This window comes from Callorhinus ursinus, unplaced genomic scaffold (assembly GCF_003265705.2).
Source record: "Callorhinus ursinus isolate GAN/ISIS: 27379988/994484 unplaced genomic scaffold, GSC_fseal_2.0 scaffold4, whole genome shotgun sequence".
In the NCBI taxonomy this organism is placed as follows: Eukaryota; Metazoa; Chordata; class Mammalia; order Carnivora; family Otariidae; genus Callorhinus; species Callorhinus ursinus.
In genome coordinates this window covers 1426905-1445717 of record NW_027397066.1, presented here as the reverse complement: position 1 = coordinate 1445717, position 18813 = coordinate 1426905, and the positions used below count along the sequence as shown (strand labels likewise).

At 53.9% G+C, this 18813-nt stretch overlaps 1 protein-coding gene across 3 annotated transcripts in view; it reads left to right on the top strand.

Annotated features, from left to right (window-relative positions):
* Window positions 1-18813, top strand: part of ZFYVE28 (zinc finger FYVE-type containing 28) — a 105988-nt gene that overhangs the window by 75034 nt on the left and 12141 nt on the right. For all 3 annotated transcript variants that reach the window (XM_073891315.1, XM_025887399.2, XM_073891316.1), the window contains exon 8: window positions 5294-6532. In XM_073891315.1, coding sequence (XP_073747416.1) covers window positions 5294-6532 — 1239 coding nt within the window. The remainder of the gene's footprint in view (window positions 1-5293; window positions 6533-18813) is intronic.

The following is an 18813-nucleotide window of genomic DNA, read 5'->3' as shown; positions in this document are numbered from 1 at the left end:
CCATGGCTGCTGTCCTCCCTGGTCATCTGATGATGAATGAGGAGAGATGGTGGACGGAAGAGCAGGGGGCTGGGCGCAGACAGGGTGCCTTATGGGGAAGGGCCAGTGCGTGGGGATGGAGGGGGGGGCACCGGGTGCTGGGACGTGGGCAGGGGAGCGGTCCAGAGCATCAGAGACAGGTGTGACATGCTCTGAGGTCTGACGTACGTGATTGGAATCAGAGGAAGGAAGCGGGGCACCTGCTGGCTCAGTCGGGGCAGGGGGCATTGCGACTCTTGATCTCAGGGCTGTGAGTCTGAGCCTCACGCTGGGTGTAGAGATCACTTAAAAAAAATAAAATCTTAAAAAAAAAAAAAGGAAGGAAGGAATTTTTCAAAACTGAAGAGAAATCTCTGCCCGCAGACCCAGGAGGCTCAAGAACTACAAGGAAGATAAATACAAGCACACTTGGGTATATCGTAGTAAAATTGTTGAAAACAAAGGGAAAAAATCTTAAACACAGCCAGAGAAAAAGGACATATTTCTGGGAAAAGAACGTAAAACTGACAGCTGTCTCCTGAGAAACAAACAATGGGAGCCCGAAGGCAATGGAATGATGTTATTTCAAGTGCTGGAAGAAGACATCTGTCCACCATGAAGGCGAAATGGTGAGTTACTGAAAAGCAGAGGCTGAAGAGATACAGCAGCGGCCTGCCCACAGAGAAGAGCTAATTGGAGTTCTTCAGGCAAAGGCAAACGCCCAGATACAAATGTGGAAATGCAGGAGAGACTGCAGAAGTCTGTGTGGGTGGACGTGAATAAGTGTGCATTGTGCAGCACGATCCTTGCCATGTCTTGTGGAGTTCAGATTACACATGGCATCGTTAACGTTTGAAAATAAGATCATTTTGCTACAAAAATTTTTTAAAAGAGGAAGAAAAACCAAATCACTTTGAAATTGCAGTGTGAGAATTTGAAAAATTCAGTACCTATTTTATGATGAAAATATCAATGGGGATTTCCTTAATCTGATAAGAGAGAGAGATGCACACACACACACACACATGAAGTTGAATCCTCTGTCACACCGTACACAAAAATTAACTCAAAGTGGACTCAGGACAGAAACGTGAGACCTGAGACAATAAAACTCTCACGAGACCATGTTGGACAAGTGCTCTACCACCTTGTGTTTTGGAAATGATTTCTTGGACAGGACACACCGAAGACACAGGCGACAAAAGAAAAAATAGACAAATTGGACTTGAAAGTTTTAAAATTTTGTGCATCACGAGACACTCTCAACAGAGTAAAGAGGCAGCCCACAGGTTGGAGAAAATATTCTCACATCTTATACCTGAAAAGGGATCAATACCCAGAATCTATAGAGAACTCCTAAAACTCACCAAGAAAAACCAAACAACCCGATTCCAAAGGGCAAAGGATTTGAAAAGACATTTCTCCAAAGAAGATGTGTGAATGGCCAACAAGCACATTAAAAGGTGCTCAGCATCATTAACTGTCAGAGGCACGCAGATCAAAAGCACAATGAAATTCTTCCTCCCTCCTGGTAGGATGGGAGGAAGCCAAATAACAAATAACAACCACAAATAAAAAATAACAACAACAAAACAAATAACAACAACAAATACTATGTATTGGCAAGAATGTGGAGAAATTAGAATCCTGTGCCCCGTTGGTGGGAGTGCAAAATGGCACTGCCGCTGTGGGCAAACACTGTGGAGGTTCCTCAAAAAATGAAAAATAGAGGGGCACCTGGGTGGCTCAGTCATTCAGCATCTGCCTTTGGCTCAGGTCATGATCCCAGGGTCCTGGGATGGAGCCCCGCATCGGCTCCTGCTCGGTGGAAGGCCTGCTTCTCCCTCTCCCACTCGCCCTGCTTGTGTTCCCTCTCTAGCTATCTCTCTCTGTGTGTCAAATAAATAAATAAAATCTATAAAAAAATGAAAAATAGAACTGTAAGATGACCCAGCAATTCCACATCTGGGTATATTCCCAAAAGAGCTGAAAGTAGTGTCTCAGAGAGATGTGTGGATAGCAGTGTTCCAAGAAGCATTATTCACAACAGCTAAGGTGTGGAAGCAAGCCGAGTGTCCACTGATGGATATGAGTGGACAAGCAAAATGTGGCCCCTCACACAGTGGAATGTTATCCGGCATAAAAAGGAAGGCACTCCTGCCACCTGCCACCACATGGAGGAACCTGGAGGACGTGCTTGGTGAACTAAGCCGCCATGAAAAGACAAATTATGTGTGATTCCAATTAAAGAGGGACCTAGACTAGTCAGAATCGTGGCGACAGAGAGCGGGTGTGGGTGTCGGGCGGGGGTGGGGGGTGGGGGTGAAGTGTGCCGGTAGTGTTTATGGGGACAGAGTTTCAGGTTTACAAGATGAATGTGTTCTAGGAGCGGATGGTGGTGATGGTGGCGCTAGGATGTGAATGTATTTGGTGCCACTGAATTGTCACTTAAAATGGTTAAGATGGTAAATTTCATGTCATAGTTGTTTTATCATAATAAAGAATTTAAATATCGTCTGCAATAATGTCAGTAAATATCAGCTGCTTAAGCATAAGTCTGCAGTTGTCTAAGGCCTCCATTGAAAGTTATGAAACGTTACTGGCATGAAATGTTAAAGATGTAGAGAGAGAGTGATTCCATATTCAAGGAGTGGAGAACTTAACATTGCAGAGATGTCCGTTATCCTCAAATCAATCTGTGAATTCTGTGCAGTCTCAGTCAGAATCTCAGGAGGTTTTTGTCTCTTTTGGTAGAAATTGACAAACTAGGGCGCCTGGGTGGCTCAGATGGTTAAGCGTCTGCCTTCAGCTCAGGTCATGATCCCAGGGTCCTGGGATCGAGTCCCGCATCGGGCTCCCTGCTCCTTGGGAGCCTGCTTCTCCCTCTGCCTCTCTCTCTCTCTCTCTGTCGCTCATGAATAAATAAATAAAATCTTTAAAAAAAAAAAAAAAAGAAATTGACAAACTAATTCTCAAATTCATGTGGAAATGCAAGGGACCTAAACTAGCCAAAAAGAAGAAGATCGCTGGAGAAAAAGAACATTATTTACCCACTCTACCCATGCTGGGCTTTCGTTCTTTCCAAATGACGCTGGCGTGACCACGCTTATCAATACGTGTGCATTTCTGCTGTAGCAAAGCCGACAGCCGTGCTGGGCCGGGAGCAGCTTCCGACCCCGTCAACGGGACAGAGCCTAGAAAGAGACCAACACGTCCACGGCCCCCTGATTTATGACAAAGGAGACTAGGGCAGAGCAGTGGGGGATGGTTGCTGTTTTCCAATAAATGGGCCGAGTCAGCAAATATCCATGTGAGGAAAAACGGGTCTGGATCTTTACCATAATCGTACACAAGAATCAACTCCGGATAGATCACAGATACACACGTGGAAAGTAAAACAATGAAGATTGCCGAGGAAAGCAGCAGGAACATCTTTGTAACCTTGGAGTAGGCAGATTGCTTAAATAGGACAGAAAAAAAAGGGGGCACCTGGATGGCTCAGTTGTTAAGCATCTGCCTTCGGCTCAGGTCATGATCTCAGGGTCCTGAGAACGAGCCCCATGTCGAGCCCCATGTCGGGCTCCGTGATCAGTGGGGAGCCTGCTTCTCCCTCTCCCACTCCCCCTGCTTGTGTTCCCTCTCTCGCTGTGTCTCTGTCTGTCAAGTAAATAAATAAAATCTTTTAAAAAAAGAAAGAAAGAAAGCCCCAGAGTTGGGGAACAGATCCATCAAAGAACTCTAATCCAAAACATAAGGAACTCCTGTCAATCCGTAAGAACAAGAGTGATAACCCAACTAAAAATGGGCAGAAGACCTGAAAAGGCCTCACGGAGGGTACATCGAAGGGCTGCCAAGCGTGCACGCCGGTGCGCACTTCATCACTCAGCAGGCTGAGCAGTTTAAAGTGAAAAACGGCAGGAGCCCCTGGGGGTGCCGGTGAGCAGGCCTGAGAGCCGCAAGGGAATGTCCCGGGTGCACAGCGTGAGCCCCGCAGCAAGGCGCAGATGTGTCCCCCAGGGAGGCGCTCCGAGAGGGTGGGCAGCCAGAGCCCAACAAGTGTGGAGCAGATTCTTACCCATGAGACTGGACCATCGATAACCATCACCAAGTAGGGTTGTCAGATCCAGCAAGACAAAACCAGCAGAACCCTCTGAATTTGAATTTCAGAGAAACAGTGAGCACTTTCTTAGTGCAAGAATGTTCCACATGCTCCCCATTTGGGACATTCTTATTCTAAAAAATATTCATATGCTTAAGAAGAATTTGTTGTTTATCTGAAACTCAAATTTAACTGGCCATCCTGCGTTTCCCCTGGCGGCTCTATACAAATATGATATTGCCAAACAAAATCTGCCTCTAGAGAGTGTGGACAGCACATTCCCATTTATGCAGGGAGTGACAAGAGGCAAGACCACCTTAGTCTTTGGAAGTCAGAGTCGGGGGGATGGCAGGGAGTGAGCAGGGAGGCACGTGAGGGCCTGTGAACCTGGTTCACTGCCTGCCATTGGATCTGGGTGCTGTCCGCATGGGCGTGCTCAGTTTATGAAGAGTCACAGGCTGCGTGTTTCCGGGAAGTACACTTTTCCGTGCATTTCCAAGACTGTACGGGAGTCTTTAATCTGGACTCAGACCTACACTGGCAGAGAGCAAGGTGCATCCGCGTAGAGCTGCTCTAGACGCATCCCAGGCCACATTAACTCCCTTCAGGTCACTGGCTCGGTGCCCCTTCCTCCAGGAAGCCTCCCCAGACTATGTCAGATGTGTTGATGTGCCCTCCTGCCGGTAGGCCTTTTCTTTTGTTGTAGCTGCTGTTGTGATGAAGTCATCATTCACAGAAACGGTGTTTATTACCTGCGTCTTCCAAGGTAGCCCCAAGTGTGCGACAGGCCTGAGCTGTGCCTGCACGTCTTCCCGTCTGGCACAGAAAGGGCCCTCGAGAACACGTGTGGAGTGAGAGCCTATATGTGAACCAACATTTTGTTTTCACTCCTAATTTGTTTTCTTAACATGATGATCGCATCCCTGAGAACCAGGGCCTTCTTGTTTTCCACAAGAGTTGTTAGAGCCTCACTTTTGAGCAAGAAACCATCGCAGGAAGGCAGTCATCCATCCCCATGGCCGCCGTCCGACCTGTGGCTCGGGAGGATCCCCATAGACACCTTGTTGCTTCCCTGTGGATGCAGTTGTCAAGCACGCTGTGTCCGTCTGCTCTCAGCCAGGGGGCTGGTGTGGCCTTTGGGACCCTCACCCGTGGTTTTTGTCTTGACCCCTGTAGGGATTTGCTGCAGACCCTGACCGAGGACGAGCTTCACACACTGGAAAGGAACCTCTGCATTTCCCAAGACGTGGAGTTCCCCATCCGGGCAGACCCCCAGGTGCCCCCAGCCCTGGCACCGGCCTTCCCCTCACCCCTACCCGCCGAGGAGCTACTCTCAGCCAAGGCCAAGAACCCGGAGGCGGAGCTGGCCTGCTCCATGCAGTACGACGACCAGGAGCTGGAGCAGCTCAACCGCATGGTCCACAGGGCGGGGGACGAGATGTCGTCCCTCCTCTCCCCGCCCAGCGCCTGCCAGTCCCCCGCACGCCGGCCAGGGGTGGAGGGCAGCCCCCGTGGGGAGGCGTCCCCAGGCAGTACACGGCTGCGGCCGGGCAGTGACGAGGAGGAAGGAAGGGTGTTCTTCATGGATGACGTGGAGGGGGCCGCAGAGGCCCTGGGCGGCCTGTCCGGGTGGGCGGGCAGTGCCAGCGCTGACCCCCAGGAGAGAGGGCAGGGCGGGGGGTGCAGAGAGGTGGAGGAGGGGGACCTGAGCAATAACAACGACGTCCCTCACGACAAGATGTGGGCGCTGGGCCCCAACTCCTGCAGCTGCCTGGACGGGCAGCCGCACCTGGACGGCTGGCGGGGGAGCGTGGACGCTGCGGAGACGATCGCCCACCGGACCGGGGGCATGAAGCTCTCGGCCACCGTCATCTTCAACCCCAAGTCGACGCCCGCCGTGGGCTCTGCCGTCACCGCCACAGAGGCCTCCAGGGACGGTGTCTCCCTGTCGGAGCCTGTGGCCGAGGGGACAGGCGGTGGCTCCCACCAACTCAGCACCGCGGCCACCAGCTGCCTCCTTAACTCCTGTGTGTGCTGCGGGGGCTGTGGGGGCGGCAGGGAGGACCCTGCCGCCCAGAGTCTGCGGGACAAGTGTGGCCCGGGAAGCGTCATCAGCACCTCTGACCTCGGCTCCGCCAAGGCCAGCGCCAAGGGCCCAGCCCAGAGACCGGAGGAGGCCCGGCCTGTGCCGGAGGCACTGCCCTCAGAGGACGCCCCCATTTCCAAGTGCCTGACACACACCTCGGGGCCTCAGCTGGACACAGCAGACGGGTCACCTGGAGCGGGCAATGGCACGGGTCCCACAAGGGAGCCTCAGGCTGGACTGCAGGACAAGGGGCAGCCCTCGAAGGCCAGGGTGGGGAGTCAGCAGGGAGAGGCGGCCGAGGAGGAGCCTCAGTGCCTGTCGGGCTCCAGGTAAGAGCCGTCTCTGCCCGCGCCTGGATTCCTCTCTTTGCACTCAGGGCTCGTTCCCACGGGGCTCTCAGGTGTGGGGGTGGGGGGAGGTGGCCGGTGTGGGACACCTACGCTGCGGGCATTTAAGCAGCGTATGTCAGCCTGGTCGCCCAGTCCAGCGGAGAAATGTCCCCCCGTGAGTCCCTGACCCCACCCTCCTTCTGATGTTACAGGCACCTCTCAGGTGATGTGGGCACAGCGCCAAGCCCTCTGCCCACCCCCTTTCACCACCGTGGCCCATCCTGGCCCCAGGTGATCCATGTCTGTCCGGGGGCGGGGTGGGGGCAGGGACTGGGCAGCGGCCACCCCTGAGCATGCTTTCCACTTTGATCACTGTGGTGGCCTTGGCCCAGCGCCCACCTGACCCGCACGCTGCTTAGCTCCCGTGGGGCTGCAGTTAGTTGTGTGGATGCTCAGCAGTGGGCATGGAGCCCCTGGGGGCCGTGCTGGGATCCTGGGACCACCCTGGGGCCGCCCTGGCTATGTTCTCAGGCAGTGCCCCCAGGACTCTGCTCTCTCCCCGCCCTGCCCTCCCAGGGGGTCTCCTGTGCTCTCCTCCAGAGGCAAGGGACGAGGAAAGGTGGGCTTGGGGGGGGGGGCGTGGGTCTGCAGGGCCCCGGCATCTGCAAACCTCTTTTGACTCAAGGCCACTCTCCCTTCCCTTGCTCCCCACACCCTGGACATATCCTGATGAGGCACATTCAGTGAGCGTTGCCCCCACGCCCGCCATGTGCCTTCTATGTCCTCAGCATTGGGAAGGGGGTGCTGGGCTCACATGCGACTGTTGTATTGTCACAACCCCTGGTCCTCTCACTGGGGCCCTGCCTGCTGGGTCTGCTGGCAGGAGGTGGGAGGACGGGGGTTGGGGGGGAGTTCAGGCTGGAAGCTGGACACAGTCCCCGTGGCCACAGTCCTACAGCAGAGTGTGACAGGGGCTGGCCAGGACCTCACGGGTGTCAGGGCCACCATTCCACGTCCCCCAGGCAGCTCCGCGTGGGGTCTGCAGTCACTCCCCACCCCTCCCGGAGCCCCAGACGACCACTAACTTACTGTCCATCTCCGTGGATTTGCCTCTTCTGGACAGTTCCATGCACAGCATCACACGGTATGTGAGCTTTGATGCCTGTCTCCGTTCCCTGAGCGTGATGTCTCCAAGGCTCGTCAGTGTTGGGGCAAACGTCGGTGGTGCTTCTTCCTTTTTGTGGCTGAATAATATTCCGCTGGACAGATGGGCCACGGTCTGTCTATCCGTTCATCCGCCGGTAGGCGGGTGTCGTTTGTACGTCGGCTGTCATGAATGACATTGCTCTGCAGAATTGCGTCCACACTCCTGTGTGGTCAGAGGTTTTCTTTCTTCTGGGTGTAGATGCAGGAGGAGACTTGGTGGATCATATGCTGACGCTGCAGCTTTTTGAGGGGCTGTCAGCTGTTTCCTGGAGCCTCCACGGTGCATGCTCCCGCCGATCATGCGCTGGGCCCCGCGTTCTCTACATCCTTGCCAGCGCTCATTGCGGCCCCAGAGTTGGTTAACTGGCTCCTTTGTCCTTTGAGCACGCGACTAAGCCCCCGGTGTTACAGTAGGTCATTTTACCCCATTTAGCACGAGATGTGTAGAGATGGTCATTGACATTTAATTGTATAATTATCTCAAATATTTGCTTGGTTACCATCAAATCTATAAACTACAGTGTATCCAGAGAAGTTTATCTCTTCACCTTGCTCTTCCTAAAGGTAACAGTATTAAAGTTTTTTACAGTTTGCCTTTCAATTTTAAAAATAAAAGCAAAGATGTACACACATGCATTCTCCCCCCCACCCCCAAGGCCTCACCCTGCAAACACTCTCGTCCGCCCTGCTCTCCCGGCCTTCTAGCTTGGAGGCCTGGCCATCATGGCTTCTAGAGGTGTGCTTACCTTCCCATCCAGCCACATGTGGCTGAGCCAGCGCACCCTCAGGCAGGTCTTGCTGCTGGCCTCGGGGTTGTGCCGGACTCGGCTGTTACAGACGGTGCAAACGTCTTCTCTTTCCGATAAAGCTGTTTTTGAGATGCAAGCTCAGTGGCGTCCGGAGGAATGAATTATCGTCACAACGTGCTGGACGGCTTTCTTCCTCAGGGCCCGCCGCACAGGGTTGATTATTGGTAAGTGAATCATCTTTCTGCAAGGATGATAGGAAATCATCAGACATTCTTCCACAGGGTGTGTGGATTTTTCAGTTTTTGACCTGCCCCCCCCCCTTTTCTGGTCCAGCCGGTGGACACCTACTCTGTCTCCTGCTTTGCTGACATTTTCCATGGTGGACACCGCTCGTTTGCCTCATGAAGATGGCTTCCCGGGCCCCATCCGGCTTTGCTCAAATGCTGAAGCTGAGCTGAGCAGAGGAAAGAAGCCCCACCGTGGCCTTGAGACAGTCCCATCTTCCCGGGAAGCTTTATCCAGAAGGTGCAGAGGGCCTGAGGAGGGAAGAATGTGGCAGGTGGCTGGTGATCAGGACAGTCATGCGTCTGGGCCAGGGCCTTGGAGAGCGGTGCCCCCCCACCCCCTGGCGCCAGGGGCAGCCGGAATCAGGTCAGCCAGGTGTCAGCAGATGGAGCCCGTGGTCCACCAGCCGCAAATATGACAGGAGCACCGTTCCCTCACGTCACAAGCTGACCTCACGGAGCGTGATCTAATAGTAATGCGGAGGTGACAGAGCAGTGGTACTGTTAACATGGACAGACACAAAAGACCAACCTCACACAGGCGGAAAGTTTACCCAGATTCCAGCAGGGAGATTCCTGAAAGTCGGGTGTTGCTGTCCTCATGATGTCTCGAGGCTTCACGATGGAGACCGTGGGGCCCGAGTGCAGGGGCAGCCTGCAGATGGGGAGGCTGGTGTCTGCCTCGGCTCAGACCGCCCGGAGAGGTGGCTGGCCTGCAGCCTCCTGTCCACCTCCCGTAGGTGCCTCGGCAGCCCCGGGGACCGGCGGTGGGGGGAGGAGTGAGCAGCGGGCATGGAGCTGTGCTCGTGAGCTCTCGGTCCCGTGGTCCCTCGAGGGGGTCACTCAGGCACAGCCTCACACCTCTGCGAGCCACACAGAGCTGGCCCAGGCAGGAAGTGCACGGAGCTGTGACAGAGGGTCTGCTTGTCCCGAGGACACAGGGAGTGAATTTTCCTGGTCAAGCAGAAGCCAGGTGGAAGGACCAGGCACTGGGCTCTCTGCCAGGCTGGCTGGAGGGTCTGGGCCAGAGAAGCGCCCTCTGGGGCATTCCCCCAGGCCCTACATTCAACCCGCTGCACCACAGACCAATTCCATCAGTGCTGTTGCCGGGGTGCTGAGACATGGCCCCCTGAAGAGTCCTGGAAAGAATGTTCTAGAACCATGCGTCCTTCGGCTTTTTTTACTGGCTTCTCTCCTGCCTTTTCAGGAAAAGTTAGGATCTTTTTAAAGGGAAAGTTAGCATTTTTTTTAAAGCTTGTCGTTCCCTATCCAGACTTACCTCACTGTTCCAGAACCTTCCATGCTCTTGAAGCCCGAATAAGCCACTTGTCTACAGCGTGGAGGCTCTGCCTGCCTCACATCTTTTTGTCCTTTCCACGGACATTTGACTAGAGTGTTTCCATCCTGCTGCCTTCTTTGAAAAATACTGTGGGCTCTCTTTTTTTCTTACTATAAATGTGGTCCCCGTTCATTGTAGAAACTTTGAAAACGTAAGAAGAACAACAGAAGGAAATAAAAATCACCCAGAATCCTATGAGCAGTTTTATTTTTTTCACTACATATTACGATCATTTCTCTGTAAAGCGCTTGAAAAACACTATTTCCATTGAATTCTACTGTATCCTTAGGACACAAGGACATATCTAGTTCATTCTACATTTTCCCATTTTTGTGTGTTTTTCTGTTAGGTTAGCCTTGTGGCCTCTCTCTCCCTTAGGGTTCTGTGTCTGCCCCTGTGGTTGTATCGTTAGAGCCGATTCTCGGTAGGGTCACCACGGCAAAGGTACCACCTACCGCCACGTACAGTCAGATTGCTCTCCAGACATGTGCCGATTTATCGATTTATCACAGCGGGGTGCCCCCTCCCCCTGAGCCTTGAGAGGCAAAACGCAAAGCCCTGGTTGCTGTCGTTGGCTTCCCTCTGACGGTTGGTCCCCCAGGTACTTCTTCCTCCGTGTGCAGAGCGACCGCTCCCGTCTTCTGCCTGTTTTCTGACTGGGTTTTCATGACTTGTTTGCTGACTTGAAAGCGTTCCTTCTACCTGGCGCGTCTGCTCTGGACAGATTTACCCCACGTGCTCCTTGCCCCCTGATTCCACGTGTTGGTGTCTTTTGATTTATAGAAGCCTTTCATTTCGTTTTGTGTAATTACATCTATGAAAATTCTAGAGAAACCTTGCGGTTCTCACTTCCCCTTTTTTTCTCCGGTTGGTTGTGCACTTTCCATCCCTCTTCACCCCAAGGCCAGGGCATCCGGCTCATGCGCTGTGGCTTTCTTTGTTTCAGCACTAACTCTGGCCCAGTTTCGGAGGTCCGGGTGGCTCTGCCTTCTGAGACTGTCTCTGACCGTTGGGACTGATGGCCACCCTGACGCACAGGCAGGGTCACTCCAGTCTGGCTTCAGGCCGCCTCGTTGCCTGTCCTGCTCTGGAGGCCTGCTCTGCAGTATTGAGTTCCCCCGCTGCATTTCAGAGTCTGGCTGACGGTCCCCCCTGCCTCTCCCTCATGCAGTTGGTGGGCCTCCCTGGCTGTCGTTGTGGGTCAAATGGTGAGAATCTGGAAGGGCTGTTCTCGGCACAGGCTTCTGAGCCTCTGCTCCAAACAGGTGACGTGTGCTCTGACCAAGCGCTCCGTCCTTGCAGGGGGAAACTGCTAGCCAGTCTCACCTGATGTGATACCTCACCTCTGATACCACTCACCTGTTCGGGTAGTGGTATCAGAGGACCTGTTCCCCCACACCTGCAGATGCAGTGGGAGGCTGGGTCCAGGGGAGGGAGGGCACCTGTGGCTGGATGCTTGACCTCAGCCTCCCCGAGCCTCCGTTTTGTCAGCTGCAGAATGGGCTGACAATGGTCGCCTGCTCAGGTGGCTTCTGGGGGAGGGGCTGAGGCCACAGAACATTGTCCCTTCTTGTTACTCCGCGTCTTCCTCGTTGTTATTTGTTTTCATCACTTGCCATTCCTCACCCGTTATTACTCATGCCGTGGCTCAGGATTGTTACTCACTGCTCCTTGCCGTCTTGCTGTTACCAACCTTGACTTTACCTCCCCGTCGCATCACCAGATTTCACTGTTTCCAGGCCTCATTTACCACTCCACATGGGTGGTGTGACCACCGGGCAGGGTGACTTGGAGCACTGTGGTGGGACTGTGTCCCAAGCTGACAGACTCTGGACGACTCCAGCCTCCGGAGTCACCTCTGACTGAGCTTGGTTCTGGCCTGGCTCCTTCTCCAGCGGATGGATGCCTTGCCTTCCTGTGTGCTGCCACCCCGTCATGGTCCCCCCTAGCTCTTCTGCCCACTGCCGGGGTTGGAAACCAGCCTCAGGGGTGTCGGGCCCCTGGGCCCCATCGACCCTCCTCCCCAGACGGAGGGAACTGTTTGGGATCTCTGTCTGAGACCCTGTGGACCTCGACCACGCCTCCGTGGCCAGCCCAGGGGAGGGCAGCACATGGCTGCACAGACAGAGCTTCCTCCAGAAGCATGTGGTGGGTGGCGAGGCCTCCATCACGTGGAAACCTTCCCCAGAGGCGTGGGGCGGGCTCTTCTGATGTGCTGTGTGCACGCGTCACCCAGTCGGCTTTCCCTCTAGCCGACCGAGTCCGGCCGGGCCCTCTGTGCCTGGGATCAGCCCCGCTCGGGTATCTTCTGGCCTCCACGACCTGGAAGGGTGTGCGTCCCTTTCCAGTGTGTGATCTGTAGCCTCGGGTTCTGGTGCAGGCAGTGGGGTGGTTGGGGGTGCCCCGGGGAACAAGGCCTGAGCCGGCACCTTCGAAGGTAAAGGGGATGTGAGCGGAAAGGACTGTGCTGCCTGGGCGGACTGGCCACTCAGTGACCCCAGACGTGGAGGAGCCATTTCCTGGCCTGCCCCCACCCCGCCCCGTTGCTGGTTCTTCCTGGGGCTTGGCAGAAGACCAGTTTCAGGATGGGGTGATGGGCGGGGCGGGGCCTACCCCTGACCTCTCTCTGGCAGCTGTGGGGCCCTGGGCTTCTGTCTGCCCCATCGGGACAGGCCCGTCGCTGCCCTTCCTGCCAGAGCCCTTCTGGGGCGGGACGCTGGGTGCAGGCCTCACTGCTGCAGGCATCCGTCCCTGGGGCAGCTGTCCCCCCACAGTGCAAAGAGCGCGAACCCTCCACCACGTCACATCCCTGGAAGGAAAAACAAGGATGATTGAGTGGGTTAAAAATAGAGACGGACTTGGAATTAATTAGACTCTTGAAAAACAGATTAGGCGTAATGACTGCCAGCAAGTCAACTGCTAAGTGATGGGGCTGCGCGGCCGATGCGGGGCGGGACCGGAGCGAGCCTGGGCATGAGCTCAGAGGGCAGGTCAGGGCTGGGCTCTTGCCTGAGCCCCTCACCGCGCCCGCCATGCACCCTGCAGCAAGCACAGTGACCACGGCCCGTGCCGCTAGAACCCCACAGGGTCGCAACAACAGCCCTGTGAGGCCACGGGGAGTCCCGCACCCGGTAGGCACTCGGGTGGGGGTCCTGGGAGGGGTGCTGCCCTTCTCGTTCATGGGCCTCCCCCGTGTCAGGGTCCTTCTTACGAGCTCACAGTCGGGTGTGGAGCTGGCCTGGCTGAGGGGTGGTGGTGACTGCCTGGTGAGTGGGCACCCAGGACAGCTCCGTCCTGGCCTCCGCCCCCTGGTAACCCCCTAGAAGGCCCCCCTCATTCCAGACAGCTCCTTCCTCCAGGCTGGCTGCCTCCCTGCACCCCAGACATCTCAGGTCCTCCCACCCTGCTACTCCCTCTGCCTTTGCCAGTGCAGGACCGCTCCCCTCTCCTTCCCCACCTGCCCCACCCCGTGGGGGTGCAGTGCCAGGAAGAAGATAAAATCGATGCATAAGATGGAGAGTGACAGGTGGGCTCTGGGGCAGCTCCTAAAGTCAGAGCAATCAGCGGAGGCCTCCTTGGGGCGGTGACACCCCCTGAGACCTGAATGGAGGGCGGGGGACGGAGGGGATGTGCCCCAGGCAGTAGGTCCAGCAAAGGCCAAGGTGTCAGGCTTTTTAACCTGGGCTGTTTCGATGGCGGGAAGTGGTATCCTCAGTGGTGTCACTCTGTGTGTCCTTGAGGATCAGTGATCAGTGATGTTGACTATCTTTTCATGTGCTCCTTTGCCACCAGCCTGTCTTCTCTGGTGAAGCGTCTACTGTATTCAAACCTTTTGCTGTTTCTTTCATTTGGGTTTTTCCTTATTGAGTTTTGAGCATTCTTCATTCATTCAGGGGTCCTTTATCAGATATAATTTGCAAGTATTTTCTCCCAGGCTGTGCATTGTCTTCTTGTACCGAGTATCTTTTGAAGAACAGAAGTCTTTAATTTTGGTGAAGTCCACAACTTGTCAACTTTTTTCTTTCCTGGATTGGATTGCAATTTTGGTGTCATATGTGAGAATTATTTTTATGACCTCAGATCACAGAGGTTTTTCTTCCATTCTAGAAGCTTTATACTTTTCGTTTTTACATTTATGTCTATAATCCATTTGGGGCTAACTTTGTGTACGGTGTGAGGTATGGATCAGAGTTTTATTTTGTTTTGCATAATGAAAGCCAATTGCTTCAGCCTGATTTGTTGAGAAAGCCCGTCCCTTCCCCACTGAATTGCCTTTGCACCTTTGTCAAGTCAGTTAGCCATATCATGTGGGTTTATGTCTGGACTGACTCGTCTGTTTTGTTCATCTGTCTGCATGGACATCAATATCACACTGTATTGATTATGGTAGCTTTATAATGAGCCTTAAAATCAGGCAGTATATATCTACAACTTTCTCTTCTTTTTCAAAGTTGTTTCGGTTATGCTGGGTCCTCTATATTTCAGGTGAATTTTAGAACCATGTTGTCAATTTATAGGAAAAACAAAAGCAATAACAAAAACAAAGACTTCTAGGACTTGGACTGGAATTTTGTTGAATCTACAGATCAACTTGGGAAGAATTAACCCCTTAATAGTATCAAGTCTTCCAATTCATGAACATAGTGTATCTCTCCTTTTATTTATGTTTTTAATTCTCTCAGCAAAGTTTCATGGTTTTTACTGTAGAAGTCTTGCACATCTTTTCTCAGGTCAGATTTCTCTCTAAGTATTTTATATTTTTGACACTATTGTAAATTATATTGTCTTGTAATTTCAATTTCCAATTGTTCGTTGGTAATATCGGGAGATGTAATTGAGTGTTGTAAATTGGTCTCGTCTCCTGCAACTTTACTAAACTCACTTCATTAGTTATAGTAGTTCTTATGAAGATTCATCAGATATCCTATGGATGATGGTGTCACCGGTGAAAAAAGCCAATTTTATGTCTCCTTTTCAATTGGATATTGTTTACTTCTTTTTCTTGCATTTTTGCCCTGGCAAGGACCTCTAGTACAATGTTGAATAGAAAAGCTGACACAGGATATTTTTGCCTTGTTCCTGATCTCAGAGGGAAAACATTTACTACACCTACTGTTGGCTGTAGGATTTTCATAGGCACCTTAAGCAGGTTCAGGAAGTTCTCCTTTATCCCCAGTTTGCTGAGAGTTTTTATCAAGAATAGATGGGTTTTCTGAAATGCTTTTTCTGCATATTTTGGGATGATCATATCGTTTTTATTTTTTAGTCTGTTAATGTGATAAACGACATTGATTGATATTTAGATGTTGAGTTAATCTTACATTCCTGGGATGAACCTTACTTGGCCACTACGTATTACCCTTTTTATGTATTGTTGGCTTTGATTTGCTAAAATTTTGTTAAGAATTTTGCATCTGATGGTGAATAATGTCAGGCAGCAGTTTTCTTTTCTCTTAAAGTCCTTTTCAGGATTGGGTATCAGAGCAAAGCTGAGAGCCTAGGGTGAGTTGGGGACCATTCCCACTTCTTCAATTTTCCAGAAGAGTCTGTGTAGAATGGGTACTATTTTTGCCTTAAATATTAGTTAGAATTCACCAGTGAAGCCATTTGGGCCTAGAGTTTTCACGGGGAGGTTTTTAAACTACAGTTTCAATTTCTTCGCTAGACGTAGGTTTGTTCAACTACCCATTTCTTATTCAGTGAGTGGAAGAGTTTATTCACGTAGTCCTCAGTCCTTGCTCCTCTCGACTTCCCCTCAGACAGGCTGATACCAAATAGCTGGGCGATGGTCTTCTGCCTGGAGTCCCAGGGCTCCCTACGCTCCTGGCTTCTGGGGCCCAAGCCACCTGCCCCACCCCCTGCCCCGTGGCTGGCTCCTTGCACCCTGACCAGTGTCAGCTTTCTAGATGACCTCCACACTCTCCTCTCTCTGGTCCTTGTTTGCTCCTTGGGTCACCGTCCCCAGCCTGTCTGCCATGACGTCCCTCCCATCCCTGCTACACATCACCGTGTGCCTTTGATGAAACTCATGGGGAGCTTTGCCCAGGGGCCCTGTTGAGTGCCGCGGCTACATGTCCTTGCCATCCCTGTTTCACAGATTTGAAACAGAACCCCTCAGCGGGGGCAGTCCCTCTCATTTGTCTGACTCCGGTTTGGGGGCCAACTGCAGGACCCCTGGGCCCATTCCCAGAGCCCAGCCTCGAGTCTCACATGTGTGATGGTCCATCCTCCCGGCACCCACACCACCTCCTTTAGGCTGGGGGAAGCATACCTGTCCTAGCTTGAGTGAAAATAAGGGGCTGCCAAGGTTTGGAAGGCAGCTGGCCAAGCAGGACACCCTAGGATTTGGAGGTGGACATTGGGGCTCTCATCCGGTCACTCACATCCTGGGTTCTCTCTTTCCAACTCCTGCCCCTGCAGTGGACCTCTTCTGGGCCACTGCCCCTTAGCATGGTGCTGGCAGCCGTCCAGCCCAGCTTCCGTAGCAGGGTCCTTGCCCTCATCCCAGCCCGTGTGTGTGGTCTGGATGTTTGTGGCTTCAGGGGGCCACCCTGCAGGGGCAGCTCCAGGGGAGGGGGCTGGTGGAGTCCAGGCCTGCAGTACTGGGCCTCCAGGTACGACCATCCCGCCCTCCCTCCCTGCAGCCCTGTGGCCTATGTGTCCTTATTCTGCCTGACTCCCTGCTCCTTGAGCATCTGGAGCCTCCACAGTGCAGGGGTGGAAGCCGGGGCTTTGAGCTGTGTGCTTGGTAAGTGCTGACCCCTCCTCAGGATGCGGGGGGCGGCCTGGCTGCTGCCCGGGGCCCCAGCAGCACCCTAAAGGGCTTGTCTCCTCCACCCCTGGGGCCAGGAGAATCCCCTTCTGAACAGCCACTTCCCCAAGCAGAGCCTTTGCTCCCGTCTTCACGGAGGCAGACACGAGAAAACAGGTTTAAATTGCTGAGTGTGGTGCAGCAGGGAGGCCTGGACGCTGTCCGCAGTCCATCACCCATGGCTTTGTTCGCCAGCCATGGAGTCTTCTGTTCTCAGAGCTTTTAAAAGCAGCAAAAGTTGGGGCATCTGGGCAGCTCAGTCAGTGAAATATCTGCCTTCGGCTCGGGTTCCAGGATCAAGCCCCACGTTGGGCTCCCTGCTCAGCGGGGAGTCTGCCTCTCCCTCTCCCTCTGCTCCTCCCCTGCTCATGCTCTCTCTCTCTCTCAAATAAAATCTTAAAAAAAAAAAAAAAGGCAGCAAAAGCTCAGGAAAGGTGTGCAAGGTACGACAGCAGAAGGGAACACAGGTCCCCTCTGCTCATGCCACAACCACGCATGTTTATAAAACACACATCTATTTTTTGCGGATCTGTGTTTCCTGGCTTTTCTAGAGTATATGCATATTGCACCTGTATTAAGAGGGAATGATGTAAAGATCAAGTCTCCCATAGACCAACCGTGGGACCTTCTCCAGAGCGGGGCTGTGCTGTGCCCCCAGAGGAGCCAGACCACGGCCCCCACCCTCCCCGTGGAAGGGGAGGTGGTGCAGGGCCAGGTAGCACCCAGGTGAGGGCAGCGAGCCCAGAGGGAGGGGAGAGACCCACTGGGAGGAGCTGCAGGTATCAGCAGGTGTTTTGGGGCCCTGCCCGGCTCCGCAGCAGCCCCCACACCCCACAGCTCCAGCTTTGGGAGTTGTCTCCTGGGGGCTGTCGGGGACAGAGCTGTGGTCTCACAAGTGGACAAAGCTGGACGGGGTGGGTGTGTCAGGGCCTGCGGATACACGGGACCCCCCCCCCAGGGCAGCTGTGGGGTAAATGGAGGGTTGCCATGGCAACGTGGGAGGCACCAAGGCATCAGGAGCTTCCCAGCCTGGGAGGGAGGACGTGCACCTTGTTTCACAGACCCTCCTTGGGTCCCAGCAGGCTTGGGGTAACTCCAGGCACTGTGGACATGCATGCTGCCAGGCTCTCCCTTCCTCTGGACTCCAGGGGGACTGGCCTCGGTGGGCCTGTGTCTGAGGAAGCGACTCTGAGGGACCCAGGTGCACTCTGCTGCCCAAGGCCACCCTGTCTGTCAGTCATCGGGCTGGGAGGGCTCAGTGAGGGCCACGGGCACCAGGCAGGGGGTCTACTCTCTGTCCTCCCCGATTGGGGAAGCCACAGGTTCCTGGAACTTCCTCTGTCCTCGGGGCTCCGCAGCGCATCCTTTGGTGACGAGGGGGTTCACCGAGGCTTCCTGGCTGTCCCCCATAAGCGTTGTAGGGGCATTTGCGCTCCTGTATCCTTCTGGATGGACATCATCCATAGTGATGACCAGAGGATATTTCCAGGAATCCCCATTCCTGAGCTCATGGGCGTCTAGGAGCCTGGCACATGGCCTCAGGCGGTCTGGGGTCCGCTGTGTCACAGTGGGGCTGCATTGGGGGTGACATGCCCACCGAACAGCGTGGGGCAGACCCTTAGCCACTCCTGGGCTGGGCCCTGCTTGATGCCCATCTCGTGGGAAGTCCTGCGGCTTACGGAGCCTTTACCAGAGGCCCGGCATAGCCCCCTTCCGAGTGTGATCTCCCTCTATTCCCACTTACAGAAGTGAACACTGAGGCCCAGGGACAGAGAGCAATTTGCCTACATTCACAAAGCTGGACAAGGGTGGAGCCAGGAGCCTTACAGGGCACCGTGTGTCCGGTGAGGGATGGGGGGTGTGAACAAGAACCTCAGAGCACACCCTCACGT